This window comes from Physeter macrocephalus, chromosome 15, assembly GCF_002837175.3.
Source record: "Physeter macrocephalus isolate SW-GA chromosome 15, ASM283717v5, whole genome shotgun sequence".
Taxonomy (NCBI): Eukaryota; Metazoa; Chordata; class Mammalia; order Artiodactyla; family Physeteridae; genus Physeter; species Physeter macrocephalus.
This window is the reverse complement of record NC_041228.1, coordinates 77,050,275-77,065,855: the sequence shown is the minus strand read 5'-3', so window position 1 is coordinate 77,065,855 and position 15,581 is coordinate 77,050,275. Positions and strand designations below refer to the sequence as shown.

At 45.1% G+C, this 15,581-nt stretch overlaps 1 protein-coding gene across 1 annotated transcript in view; it reads left to right on the top strand.

Moving 5' to 3' along the window:
* The window catches only part of XKR4 (XK related 4), a 371,061-nt gene that overhangs the window by 221,534 nt on the left and 133,946 nt on the right, over nucleotides 1–15,581 (top strand). Inside the window, exon 2 of the mRNA XM_024127067.1 lies at nucleotides 10,033–10,232. Coding sequence (XP_023982835.1) covers nucleotides 10,033–10,232 — 200 coding nt within the window. The remainder of the gene's footprint in view (nucleotides 1–10,032; nucleotides 10,233–15,581) is intronic.

The window sequence follows — 15,581 nt, the reverse complement described above, 5'->3', positions numbered from 1 at the left end:
GAAGGGACGGGCGTCTGCCACTCACGACGAAGCTCTCCTACACACCAGAATGACGTCGTTTAGACCCAATGAGTGCAGACCTACCGTCTTTCTGTTCCCCACCTTTTCACAGCGCTATGTTTTATGTTGTCTAATTCGGCCAAGATTCTGGAGAGACACAACTTGAATCTCTTCTTCCCCTGGAATGGATGAATAAATAAATAGACAATAAAATTCTAATAAGACGACAATATGAACAGTAATAAAGTGTCTGAAGGAGAGTGCAAAATCGTTGTGTTTGGACCTGAACCACTCTAAGAGTCCAGTGGTGCTGGTGAAATCGATCCCTGTGATGTACATCTGCTCGTGGGCCTTTCAGGCAGGACCCCAGCCCACCCTGGGCTGTAACGTGGTACCCTGACCTGCCTCTCCTTCTCTCTTTCCTACCAACTTGGTCGCCCAATGGATGTGATGGGTCAGATGCCCCAGGCCTGTGGATTTTTCGGCCAACTTTTAAAAGTATAAATGGCCATAAGTCTGCTCAAGTGAAGGATGAAAAAGCTGCGAGGCAATATCTTGTCTTTTAAAAAGAATAGAACATTATACACGTGCACACAACGGAACTTTCCTCATTTGTCATAAAATCAGTCAATTCAACAGGGCTGAGGATAGAAGTTCTGATTCTGTCACAATCACTATTTCCTGAGTAATAACAAATATTCTATTAATCTGTTTTTTTAAACATAGTTAATAATTTCTACTAGTGTCCTTTTTTTTTTAAACATCTTTATTGGAGTATAATTGCTTTACAATGGTGTGTTAGTTTCTGCTTTAACTAGTGTTCTTTTAATCTTTTGAAGTCTTAAGTTATACCATGTCAGTATTATGTCAAATAGTAGTCACTGCTATATTAGCTCCAAGCCACCCTTCTCCATTTTAACACATTGTTTACTATTAAAATATTACTACATTGATTTTACTATGAAATATTAGTATATTGGGACTCTAAGGAAAAAAATAATTGGGGGAGAAATGCTCCTCTTATCCTCTCTGAAGGCTGGGTACCAGTTGCCATGAGGTGTTCAGAGTGAATAAAGAATCTTCGTTTTGGGCTTCCGTGGTGGCGCAGTGGTTGCGCGTCCGCCTGCCGATGCAGGGGAACCAGGTTCGCGCCCCGGTCCGGGAGGATCCCACGTGCCGCGGAGCGGCTGGGCCCGTGAGCCATGGCCGCTGGGCCTGCGCGTCCGGAGCCTGTGCTCCGCAACGGGAGAGGCCACAGCAGAGGGAGGGCCGCGTACCACAAAAAAAAAAAAAGAATCTTCGTTTCAAGTTCAATAACTTTCTCATCTGTTTTAGCTGAACTTACTAAGTAGCCCCAGAGGCCCTGGTCACAATGCCCATTACAAGGAAAATTATTTGGTGGAGAAAAAAGTTCTTTTATTTCCCACTCTAGGTTTGAGGATTACATGAGAACTTGTTTATGTAATAAGTATCATTATGAGAGATATGCATGAAAATGAAACAAAACAAAAATAACCATATCCCATAGGTAAATTTTATTTTCAGAGAAGACGAAAAATAAAATCAATAAAAGGGCCTTTTTATCAAACACAAGATACCAACCGAGTATGCTCTCACGTTGTGTAAGCTCATACTGTATGAGAATGCTCTATACCATGATAGACGCTCTTAATATCTTAATAGCACTAGAGTACCATTCTCCTCTGAGAACCCAAATTAATTCTAATTATCTGAGCGAGAGAGAGAGAGGTGAGGGAAATACAGCACACAGGTCAGATACATGCAGAGAAAGCCAAAGCCTCGTTAGTCTAAGAGGCAGTGTTGCTTTGGGGAGAAAAATAAAAGCATCGTGAGTGAGGAAAAGGTGTTGAGGTTCTTGTCCCATTGGAGGATTTCTGGGAGACCCCAAGGATATTCTCCGTCTCTCTTTCCTTATCGCAAATATCCATGAAAAGCACAGGAGAGGCACGACACGCACACGCGCACTGGAGCGCTTAGGGGCTCTGGGTGAGAGGTGATCCTCAGGACGCTGTGAGGGGATGGCTCTGCAGCGCTGTCCCCTCGGGTCAGCGTGGCTCAGACTGACCTCTTAGGGCTGTGACCCCTAACGCTTGGGTCAACCGTAAGGTCAAGCAAAGTGTTCGTTCCCTCCTAATGCACATTTTTCCCCCCTTGGAATGATTGATGGGAAATAGAATCTCATTTTAGAACAATAGTCACTAGGAAATTTTCCACTGTAGAAACATAGGACAGAATATTGTCATTTTTACTGTTATTGGCATAATGGAGACAACGGAAACTTGATGTTCTGGTGTCAAAAAAAGAAGGTTTTGTGGTCATGGCTGTTGTTTAAAATATTCAATACAGAATATTTAAGATGACAAACCATACAATTTCATTCCTTGTCAGTGCCTACTATTGATGAGAGAGAGAGAGATGATCGATAGACAGACATAGGTGTGTGTAGTATGATATGTATGTAGTGAATGTATATACATGTATAATAGTTAAAGCTTTGCTTGTAGCCAGGCCACAGAAGAAAATACCAGTTGCTGGAATCAGTGTTTACTTATGTTGTTTCTTTAAAGCTCTTCTGTTCAGATTTTACTCTGCATTTTTCAGAGAGTAAAAATAACAGCTGTTAACGGCTAACCTGTTTAATGTGCTGTAAGATAGAGAAAGAAAATGCAATATTAGAATATATATGCATAACTTCCTCATAGCTGTTAATGATTTCTGATTCAGCTATCTCAGTAGTTAACATTTGATCAAATATTATTTAAGGACTGAGGTATTCCTCATAAATATGGACTATCTGAAACTTGTTTATACATCTCATTTTCCCACAAGTAATGTAAAGATTATCTCAATCACATTAAATCGTAGATTAAATACATACTAGATATATAATGCTTGACATGCTGAATGTTTGGAATCTTCCTCCCAAGCTTATCACTTTTGCCGTATTATGTTTAGGTCTGAAGTTGGTCATGTGAGGGGCTGTGAATTCAGTCCCGGTTGCTCTTTGCACCTGGAAAATATTGATGAAAAGGAGCTGAGAACTTAAATGCAATTTACATCTTCAGAAAATCAGTGGACTAGATTTTGTGTAGGTATGTGGAGGTCGTGGGTTACGTGTGGGACTCTGTGTGGGAGCTATGGTAGGGAGTTATGTAGATGTGTTTGTGTGTCTACATCTTCAGTAATGCTGAGGAAATTACAAAATTAAGATATTCTTAGGAATGAGATTATGTTGATAAGGTTGGTGCAGAATTCCTGGTGTCATTTTGTGATGTAAGGAAAACCCTATCTTCCATTAGCATGCTCCACAAGACGATAAATGAGAATGACCCTATCAGAAAATGAATCCATCATATAGTAAAGATGGTAAACATCTTCTGAACGTGTTCACCTCAGAGGAGGAGTTGGACACACTGACATTTCAGAGTGGGGTTTATCGGGAACATCTCCTGTTAGCAGGAATGAGAGCTCTGTGTTTAAGCCACTACCCTCTCGTGCTTACAGCATACTCCATCCTCGATGACGAAGACTTGAAACTTTTTTCCTTCTTAAATGAAGGAAATTCATTGGTAATTATGCTAAAATTTTAACCATAAATAAGGCTTTTTCTAAATCCTCCCTATATACATGTCTTTTCCCTGACATCAACTTCCTTGGTCACCTATGCCTGTTGGGTGTTATTTGTCTTTTTATTAATACAGCAAAGCAGAATCCTAAGGAAAAGAACCAGAGTGACCCCTCCAAGCCCCACCTGGACCCCGCGCTGGATTCCTTTGACACTCAGGAAGGGTAGAAACTACCTTGTTTCCCAGCAGAGTGGTGACCTTGTGCATCTGCCCTCGGGAAGAACAGGCAAAGGCCAAATCCAACGTGATGGAAACGCTCCCCAGAATAAAATGCCTAAAGGAAACAAGAAGAACTGAAGGCATAAAACCACCTGAATTTTTAGGGTCAGAGAGGTGGCCTTACAGATGAGCCCAGAACACCGATAACCTTGGTGTGCGGTGACATATCCCTGCACATCGTGAACCCAGCACGTGCACGAGACACGTCTTCTTGTTTAGCGCTCACACAGCCGTGAAGGAGGTACGGTTCTCTCCACCTTCAGATAAGGAAACTTGGATCAGAAGCTAAGTGGCCATAAGAATCAGAGGGGAGAAAATACCTCCCCGTTAAATCATAATAACACAGATGCCAAGCCGACAGGACTGCTTGGCCTTTGTCTTCAAGTATGCCAAGGGTCGCTTTCCAGGGAAAGGCCATCAGCCATCCTCCCCTCCCCCAGAGTAGACACATGTTGTAATGCAATGTGAAGGATCTGGATTAGACTAGGAGGGCAGCTCACAACCATGAACTTCTCGACTCTGTCTACCCAGTAGATGGCTGCCAAGAACCATCCAAAAGCTAACTTGTGGGCTTCCCTTGTGGTGCAGTGGTTAAGAATCCACCTGCCAATGCAGGGGACACGGGTTCGAGCCCTGGCCCGGGAAGATCCCACATGCAGCAGAGCAACTAAGCCCGTGCGCCACAACTACTGAGCCTGCGCTCTAGAGCCCGCGAGCCACAGCTACTGAGCCCACGAGCCACAACTATGAGCCCGCACGCCTAGAGCCCTTGCTCCGCAACAAGAGAAGCCACTGCAATGAGAAGCCCGTGCAACGCAATGAAGAGCAGCCCCCGCTCGCCTCAACTAGAGAAAGCCCGCGCGCAGCAACGAAGACCCAACGCGGCCAAAAATAAATAAATAAATAAATTTATTTTTTTAAAAAAGGTAACTTGTGGAGTCACATATCAAGGCGTCCCCTCGGCATCTCTGACCAGCATTGTAAGTTCCCAGACTCCACTGGTGGGTTGGATGGAGCACGGTGGAAGCATCTTGTCAGATCCACTGAGTGAAGGTGCAGAGGCAGCCATGATGAGGGCCCTTCATGGGAGGCAGACAGCACAGGATCACGTTGCCGTCATAGCTGTCTACCACCAAGGGTGCAATTCAGCGCCTCCCAAGTTTCTTCGGTCCTGATTTTGATTCAGGGACATCTTACACAGCTGTCCCTCGTTGGGGGCCTCTGTCTCCTGGGGTTCAGTTTCAGACCTGAGGCCTCACGTCTACCACGTCATTAGTTCTCACCAAAGGGAATGTAACTTCTTACAGAATATTTGTTTTAAAACCTCTTCCCTTTTTGAAACTCACCTAAGGGTGCTTAACACAAGAAGTAACTCCAAGGCTCTTGTCCTGGTAGCTATTAAAAACACAAACAAACCAAAACACCTGCACAGAAGAGTTAACTTGACAGTTTTGCTCTTGTTTCTGGAACACAATGCCTTTTCACTGGAACACAAGTCTTTCTTCATGTCATTCTAAATTTCTGTGGGAAAGAACTCATGAGCTTATTCTTTTATATTTACTTCTCAATACCCTATGCAGTTTACTAGATTAAAAGACATAATAGTCTAGCTTCTTTGAATAATCCCTCATCTGTCCCCATGTGTTAGAACTGAATGACAAATATGACCAGTCTTCCTTTGCTTTCTGCAATGCTGTTCTGTCTCTAGAACAGCTGCTATTACCAGTTAGTAGAGGGGTGTTTGGGGCTGTCTGTCAGCGTGGACAAAATTCCCTGCCCTGAGAAGTAAATTATTATGAAACCAGATCTCCCTGGAGTCAAACCTCTGTCTGTACGCTCCGGGGAAGCACGACATGGAATTGCATGATACAGGTCAAACGTGGAACAAGAGCTGAAGCCCTGAAGACCTCTCTCAGGGACTCGCTCTACAACTGGAGGGCTGGTGTCCGCACAGCCCACACGGGAGACGGCCGTGGCAGAGGGGAAGGAACGTGATGCCGAAGTACAAATTTGTGTTTTCATCCCCCATTCGCGTGGGGCAACGTTTTCTTACCGTGTGGTATGAGGAACTGGTGGGAACAGTTGTGACTCACGGCTCACGTTTCTACTCACACTCACTGGGCCTCTTCTCTTCCAACCTTCCCTTCCAGCAGCTGATAAAGAAGATGGTGAGGGACTTCCCTGGTGACGCAGTGGTTAGGAGTCCACCTGCCAATGCAGGGGACACGGGTTCGATCCTTTGTCTGGGAAGATCCCACATGCCGCGGTGCGACTGAGCCCGCGAGCCACAACTACTGAGCCCGCGAGCCACAACTACTGAAGCCCACGCGCCTAGAGCCCGTGCTCCGCAACAAGATAGGCCACCACAATGAGAAGCCTGCGCACCGCAACAAAGAGTAGCGCTCGCTCACCACAGCTAGAGAAAGCCCGCACCCAGAAATGAAGTCAAAAATTAAAAAAAATTAAAAAAAAAAAAGATGGTGAAAAAAAATAATAATGTGACAAAATGTGGTAAACCGTTTACATATTGACAAGATGGAAGAGAACCAGTTGTGATCTCAAAGCCTCTTTATTGTCATCGTTTTTCAGAGCACAAACTTGAGAAAAGCCCAAGCTGACTGAGCTGTGGGCATAAGACTCGTGAAGTCCATCACTGCTGATTTAGGCAAAGTAGAAAACTCTCCTGATATTGTGTAATACTCCTAATAGTGCTAATGTCCGTTAAAGAGCATAAACCCTTGTGTGCTTCCAGCTGAAAGCAAAAACTGATATGATGTAGGCTCTTGGTCCGTCTCATGAAAATAACTAATTATAAAGAAATAGAATTGGAGACTTTCCCCCCAGTTCAATTTAACACACTTCGGTGAATCCCAGCGTGAACAGAAAATAGTGCTCAATGGTGAGCTTCAGTAATGAGTGAGCGCCCTCCAGCCTTGGAGGTCTGGAACAGAAGCCAACACAGAAACAGATAAACCCACCCAGTGAGGTAGCTCCCGTGTTAGCGGCATGCACAAGTCGGGTGCAGGGAAGGATTCTGGGTTGGGGTCATCAAGGAAGGTCTTCTGAGGTGACATACATTAGCAGAGTTTTAAACCACAACTGTAAGTTTCCCTAGTGGAGAAAAGAGACAAGGTCATTCTAAGAAAAGGTAACGTGAATGTGCAAAATGCATTTCAGGCCAAGAGTGCTACATGTGCAAGTACACTTCTTATCAGAATGCAGGGCATTTTCCCCATCTTTGTGCCTTTACATATGCAGTTCCCTTGGGCTTTCTTGGAAATTTTTGCACGTTCTGAATTTTTAAAATTCTGAAATCTTTTGCACATTCATGTTACCCATATATATAATGCTTGTATAAATATATATTATATATATAATGCGTGTGTTTTGAGGTAACCTTGGAATTTTTAAGTAGTCAGATAAAATTATTATAAGGACTTCGACTTTCTGGTCAACTTTCTTCAAGCAAGAAGGCAACCTTTGTATTCAGTGATGTATAGGTGTTAAACGAGCCCCCGTGGCTCTGTTAACCCCTACCTTCCCCCCTGCCACTGTCCTGTGCCATAATACTGTGATGGGAAAACAAAATGACCTTTTATTTCTGTTCCAGAATCAAATTTTCAAATGTTATTCATGGAAGGAATGAATGAAATGGAACACAAAGGAAAATATACAAACCAATTTAACATAAGTCAGTAAAAACGGTGGCAAAGCAGCTTAGGAACGTTGACCTACAGTCAACTTGATCAAGACACTTATAGCAGAGGAAAGCTTTGGATTCACAGGGAGGGAAAATATAACATAAATCCATATTATTTTTTTAATTTTTATTTATTTTTTTAATTTTTATTTTATATTGGAGTCTAGTTGATTAACAATGTTGTGTTAGTTTCAGGTGTACAGCCAAGTGATTCAGTTATATGTACACATGTATCTATTCTTTTTCAAATTCTTTTCCCATTTAGGTTATTACAGAGCATTGAGCAGATTTCCCTGTGCTGTACAGCGGGTCCTTGCTGGTTATCTCTTTTAAATATAGCCGTGTGTACATGTCAATCCCAAGCTCCCAGTCTATCCCTCCCCCCCCATTCCCCCGTAGTAACATAAGTTCGTCCTCTATGTCTGTGAGTCTGTTTCTGTTTTGTAAATAAGTTCATTTGTGTCAATTTTTTAAGATTCCGCATATGTGATACTGTTACGCCACTCAAAAGTCAATTCTCGCGAGACAAGTGTTGGTAGGAAGGGAAAGGTTGCTTTATTTTGGAGGCCGGCAACCAGGGGGAAGGGCAGATGCCTGTCCGAAGGCCGACTCCCCCCCTGACACTCAAGAAGCAAGAGCTTTTATAGACAGAGGGAGGGGGCTACACGCGGAAACAGCACAGCCAGCTCTGACCGGCCTCTTGACCTTGGTCATCGGTGGTCTGACCAGCGTCATCTCGATTGTTTTAGGTACAGGTAATCTTCAGTTCCAGGGTCGGTTTGTTTCCATTTCTTTGAGGCCAGTTCTTGGAATTGTGGCAGCTTATGTCATGGCTACAGCCTGGTCATCATGTAGTTACCTTCTTCCACCTGGAGGGGGATTCAGTATCTACAAGACAGCTCCCAGGATACGGCTCAGAATGTTATCTACAGCCCATAAGGAGGAACTACACGTCCTTGACTATGCTTAAGGACTAAACTATTATTATTTGGTCTCCTAGGACTGTTTTCCTTTGTTTCTGCGTTTTCTCACTTCTCTGATTAAACTTATTCTTTGGCTAATTTTCTTCCACAGACAAAAGGCAGGTGGAGGACATGGGGGGGGGGCGGGGCATGGGGGAAGAACAATAGGGTCTTGCTCCGTTTCAGTATCATATGATATTTGTCTTTCACTGTCTGAGTTTCCTTGCTTAGTATGATAATCTCCAGGTCCATCAATGTTGCTGCAAGTGGCATTATTTCGTTCTTTTTAACAACTGAGTAATATTCCATTGTGTATATACATATTACATTTAGAAGTAATTAAAGTTCCAAGCGCTGTGAAGGAGAAATTGAAGCATGTTCAGAGAGTGACCAGGGTGTCAGGGGACTTGGGGTGTCATGGGACACGTGGCTGGGGACACTAGGACTTCCGGAAGGGAGGGGAGGAAAGTGGAAATCTCTGGGGACTCTGAGGTGTCTTCCAGTATTAGAAAGGTTGTGTAGAAAAGTTGAATTGGATTTGTTCAGTGTGACCCTCAGGGGATGAACCAGAAGCAAAGGTGATGCAGGAGGACCAGTTTCAGAAACTCTCTCCCTAACAGCACTGGCCTGTTACTCAAGGACCCGATTTTGAGAACTTCATCACTGTTCAGAAGGAGTGAGCACATCATGACCCAAAGGACAAGAAAGCCAGAGCACTATGTCACTTTACTTTCTCTGTAGTATCTATACCCTCTTGTCTTTTCTCTCCATAGGATAATTTGACTTCTTTTTCATGGTATTAAAGAACAAATACAAGTTTGTCAGAATAAAATGTGATGACCATTCAGAGACAGCATCTTTCGCACCCAACGGGAAACGGCGCTGGCTTTCGGGATTTGCCAAGCTTGTTTTCATTCTCATACTTTTCCAAACACATTTGGAAAATTAATATGCAATACTTAAGGTTACCGCATTGGTGATTATTATCAGGAAATGTTCTTCAAGCAGTGGGGTAATTTTATTATGGATTCAGTACGCTGTTTTTTTCTTCTTTTGTATAGCTTTGCAGTTTTCAGTAGCAAAAGTTTTTTAAAAAGGCATCAGGAGGGTTTACAGACACGCACGTCCTAGAACTTGACTTGCATCACATGCCCTTGGAGACATCCATCTGCTGAGGACCACTGAGGACATGGTGGAACTGACCAGGAAGGGTGTCTGTAGATTATCAAAGTGGCAAATCCCTTCTACACCCGTGTCTCACCTCCCTCTTCATATTGCAATGCAATGGAATGCTTTAATGAAGACGGAAACTGCAGTGACTCCTCAAAGTGAACCTTTAAGCATAAGGGCCAACGTGGGGCCTTAAGTGATAGGCCACTAAGGTAGATGCTTCCTGGATGTAATTGCACATCTGTGGAGGTTTGCAGAAGAGAAAAAACAGCCCTGGTGTTTGAAGGATTCGTTATCACTCCTGTCTTTCTTTTTCTCTGTGTTTCCTTTCTAGGTATTTCCACACGATATACTTAGGTATTCGAAGTCGGCAGAGCGGAGAGAACGACCGGTGGAGGTTTTACTGGAAGATGGTCTACGAGTGCGCAGACGTGAGCATGTTGCACCTGCTTGCCACCTTCCTGGAGAGCGCTCCGCAGCTGGTGCTCCAGCTCTGCATCGTCGTACAGACTCACAGCCTGCAGGCCCTCCAAGGTAAGGGCTTGCGATTCACTTTCCGCACTCGGGGAAAGGTGGTCGGCTCCTCTGCTCACAACCCGAGGACCGTTCCAGGACCCTCTGACGCAGGTCACGGCGCTCCGTGTTCCTCTCGGCCGCTTGACGCCTGTATTTGTGAATGACGCCTCTTTTCTTCTTCGCCATCACTTATCATGGGTAATTTACAGAAAGACTTTTTTGCCCTCAGGCTGCCCTCCGAGTAGGAAAAGCAATCCTTGTGGTTTTACACTTGCTCAATATGAGAACAGAATCCACTGAGGCTTTCTGGCTTGTACGATAATTTCCAAAAATTTGAAAAAAAGACCTATAGCCCTCTCTAATGTTGTTATGTATATTAACTATTACATATATTATATACATTTTATGTGTAAATTTATATCTATAATACATATTTGAATATTAGGGTAATCGCCACCATTTCTTTTTGCTATTAGGACACAAAAGGAGAGAGATGAAAGGAAATGATAACGATTACCTTAATATTTTTAATAAGAAGGTCATATGGGAAAATGTTGTCAGTATTTAATAATGTATGGTTTGTGTAGTACTAAGTTTTAGAAAATGAATATTACAGTCAGATTAATATTTTGGGGTTTTGCCGTCTTGTTTGATCATCTCATCAGTAAGACGATTCCACTGATAACAGATCCGCCCCGACGTTTCCTTAGGGCCTGCTGCTGAAATCTTTTCTAGAAGCAGATTAGACAGACCAGTGGGTAGACAGGTGACTACATGGGTGGGGGAGGATGGATAGGTAACATTTTCTACATGGTTTCCTGGTAATTTGTCAATCCTGTAACTAAATAGATGTTGTTAAACAGCTAACGTTCTGTAATGTGCTCGTTTTGTCTCAGTCTCAGCAGAGCCTTGCTGTGACTTGCTGTATGTACTGGGCCATCCTCTAATGTGATCTGGTTGGTCTGGGGAATCTCTACAAGGTCCTTATAACTTTTTATAGCAAGGAGCACATAAGCCTGGGCTGGGTACTTTACTAATTGGAGGGAGGGGGAGGCACATTACAGGAAAAGAGAGATGGAGTGTTTGCTGGTAGCCAGTGGCCCCCACTGATTGATGAATTCCTGGCCCAACCCTGGTTCCACACGAGAACAGCTTCGGTCCAAGAAGTTTGAGAAAAGAGTCAAAGAGGTCCATGGGGTGGGAGTCTCCCCTGCTAGTAAGCAAAATGGAAGAAAGAGAGAATGGGTGTTAGCACAGAAGCAGAGCAGAAAAGCCTGGGGGAGGCGACCTTTATCCACCTCCCCCACGTGAATTATCCGTGGACGAGCTTCTTTAGACGTGAGACACCACACGCTGCAGAGGGAGGCTCCGGCTTTGCTTATCTCACTTCCTCGCTGTGAGACCCGGTACAAGTCACTTAAGCTCTCTGGGTCCCAGTTTCTCAAACTAAACTAGATGATCTCCAGACTCCTTGACAGTGCTCTTCTACTGCTGCATCCGTGAATATGCTCAGTAAACTTACGGGGCCAGGCGTATGCCTCAGGAGGTGGTCTATACGTGAGGATACAAATTCAAAGTCTACATCAAATTGAATCTCTGTCAAATTCTCATCTCCAGAAGAACTTGGCACCCCCTTGGTATAGTTACACACCTGAGAACTCTCTGGAAGAGAAAACCCCAGGCGCAAGTGAGGAGAGTGGCAAGCCACCTGCCTGTGTGGCCCGAGATTCCTGAGGGTCTCTGCTAGTTTCCTAAAAGATCTGCAACATCACAGAGAAGTTTTTATCCTAAAGATGATGGAGATGGAGAAGGAAAGGAGAGGGAGGGTGTGAGAAAATGAAATCACCTTTTCCGTTTGAGAGCTTTATGTAAAGTTTTACAGAAAAAAAAAAACATAGAGAAAAGACAATTCTTTGTCTTTATCAGATGATTCATTGTAAACATAAGAATCAAAATATGTGTTTCTTGGAGTTGTGGCTCTTCCCGGACGCCTGGTGTCCCCAGCTTAGCGGCTAAGCTCACTATTGCATCCGGTTTGCTACAGACTTTGGGAGCGGGACCTCGTCCCTGGCCAAGGCAAGCCTTGCTGTCAAAATCAGAGAGCCATGGGGAAAATATGCCCTGTGTCACTCCCAAGGTGGTCAAAAGACAGTTGGATCCAAAGGTCACTAGGATCAATGCAAGTCACTGAGCACAGGATGAGGAATAAGGCCACCGAGCCGACCTTATGGTTGCCACTTTTTAAGCAGGGAGATGGGCAGAAAGTTGTGTTAAAAGACCAAAGAGAGAAAATACCTGACAGCAAACAACCACTACAAAACCTCCAGCGAACGAAGACCAGCTCAGGCAATGCCATCTCAGTCCTCCTGCATTTTGAGGAGAAACTTATCTGCAGAGAGAGCTTCTAAATTCAACCCTCTCCTGACAGATGACCCCACTTACAAATGAACCAGCTTATAAATTAAACTGATGTGAATTATAAGAACTGAGCCTTTCCTCTCTAGGAAAAGAAAAATGAATGTGAAAGAACCGAGTCTGGCATATTATCACATATCTTTATGGTAAAAGATTCTTAAGATTTATATGTAAAAGCACAGCTTTCTGCGATGAATGCACATAATCAATGGTATGAAAGCTGTGAGGTATTTGCAAATAGCTCTGAATTTAAATCTTCAAAATATTTTTATTTAGCAGGTAAGAGTGATCCTAAGTCTGCAAGTTATTTCCATAAATGACTATGTCTAAAATTATTATTTTTAGGACAGAAAGAAAAATGCTTTTTTATTTTTAATCCAATTTCAACCATCTACTGCTCTCTGATGGACACTCTTTTAAAACAATTAAAAAATCAAACAAGAAGAAGTACAGCATTTAAAACTGATGCTGAAAAATTGTATTCCCCTTGTGGAAGTTGGTGTAGCCCTAAAACCCTGTCGGCTGTGAAAACCCTTTCTCAGGGCTCCTTACTTGTTGAATAGTTAAGTCAGAGAGGCCTCGCTGTACTGGAGGCCAACAGGCTCCGTGGAGAGCTAAGTAAAGCATAATTGTTTCTCAGTTTGTCCTGTCCCAGGAAGGAGAATTCAGCTCCTGTTCTGAGACCAGGACTCAGGGCCGAGCAGAAACTTGAACATGAATATCCAGTTCTTTTCACTCCACACTGCCACCTTTGACAGAACTGCTGCTCTTCACTGAATCTGGCGTTTCCCTAGGAACATCTGTCTCTGGAGAGCAAGAAATACTCAGGGAGTCTCAACTGTGCCCGCACAACTAAGACAGCACATGGAACGTGGGACAGTAACAGCAGCCTGTGCTTAGAGCTTCCAGTCTACGCTGCGTTATGTTTCCAGTCCAATCCCATATCCCCACCTGCAGAGAGAGAGCGAGAGAGAGCAAGGCAGGCAGGAAGGACAGGAGGGGCAGAGAGATGTAGAAGGGCAGTGTGTGGTAAGCAGAGATGGGCAAAGCGCCCCTGTTGGTGTCCGTGTAGAGGATGCAGCCCTCTGTGTTAGAGATGTAAGACGCGGTCCAAGGCCTGTCAGTCCTATTTTCAAGCAACATCTCAAACCCATCCAGGACATTGGATTCTATCTCTTATAGATGGTGCAAGCAAAGGTAGAAGGTTAAGTACCTTCTGCAGACCAAAGTTACCCCTCCTTATAAAAGGGCTGGCTGGGCTGGAGGGTCGTTGAAGTCACTTTTAGCTTTGTGATACTCTGAGCACTCGGCTTTGGTTGTGTAGACCAGCTGGCAGAGAGGATACTGATTCGTGCAGGTACAGGTGTCCACAGGCCCTGCCTAGCCGGCAGCGTCGCTCAGAGCCGCGCCAGGGGGTGGGAGCCCGTGCGCCTCGGAGCGGCCCGGGATGCCGTGCGGGGTCACCGCGCGCACACCGTGAAAGCGTCTCAGCCGGAACGTGTGAACCACGGCCCAGGCTGCATGCAGCACAGTCACCTGGCTCTGACGGCCAGGTGTGCACGCCCACGTGTAGGAACAGCGCTACACGCCCACGTGTAGGAACAGCAGAGCCTTCGTGTAGGAACAGCGCTTCCTGGAAGGAACCGTCTAAAAGAGAAGAAATCAGGCCCTCACCAGATGCAAGTGGGTGCCTACCTAGCAGCGCAGTTGTTTCCCCTTTTCCCAGATGGCTCTAGTTCTTCATTTCCGATTTCCACCTTTACTTGCCCTTGTTGGAAAATCTCATTTTACACTCCCTGTGTCTTTAAGCTGTGCTGCGCAGAGTGAGCTGGGAACAAATGCTCTCCCGCAGGCCGTGTGCCCAGGAAAGCTTTGCTGAGCAGGAAAAGACACCTACACCCACCTCGGTTCCGATTTCTTCGTATCCCAAACCCCCATGGGTGCCCGTTTTGCCTACTGAATACTTCGTGAACGGAAGAAAGCAAAGGGGGCTGGAAGAAGTTTCTAATTATTCTTTTCCTGTCTTGCATCCCACGAGACTCCAGGGAAGTCAGAAGTTAAGGGGCTCTCCTTAAACAAACACTGTCCCCAGCCAATCACGGTAGGAGACACCTTGAGGGTGACAGCTGCCTCCTTTGTCACATCCTGGTGAGGACTTTTCAGACCTAAATCGCCGGATTTCCAGTTGCTCCATTTTATGGTGAAGCAGGTGGAGCCACGCCCGGCTACCTTCCCGAGGCCGAGGTTAGAGAAGGACCCCATCAACCCCCAGGCCCCAGTCCTCTGTGCCGAGTTCCTGTCTCCGCACCCGGCTCCACCCGTGGATTTCTGCAGGGGAGGGACAATGCCGGGGAGAGTGTCAGCCTGTGAGTGGGACTGTGTCCTGTCCCTTTTGATCTGTTTTTCCGTTGCTGTTGTCGTTAAGTTCATGAACACATTTATCGAATGTCTATTGTGTGCATGACGGTGTGTGAAGGGCTGTGAAATTTGTCCTAAAAAAAATTCACTTTTTATTCAAAGTTTGTAATGTGACATTATAAACAACGTGACAAAACACGTGTAGAAAGGCCTAACTCATCTGGGTGTATTCCAGAGGCGCTGTTCCATCTTCTGGATGGGATGAGAGAAAACGAGAGCAGGTCTAGGTCCCCGTCCCGCACAGAGAGACCACACAGCCCCTGCTTGAGCCCGTTCTTCACTAGAGGGCGGTTCACGCTGCATCACGGACACCGCGTGGAAGGCACGGTCATGGGCGTCTAGCCCGTCACCACCTGACGCGTGGGTCTCTGATCCAAACCATCCCCGCTCACCAATGCCAACCTGAGGCTCCACCATCCCACCAGGAAGGCTGCTCGTTATTGCAACACGGATGCGGCAAAAGCTCTCCTCTCCAGCGCTGGGCAGGCAGTTCTCCATTCCCTCTGCAGAGTGTTCTTCCTGATGCCCTTAGTG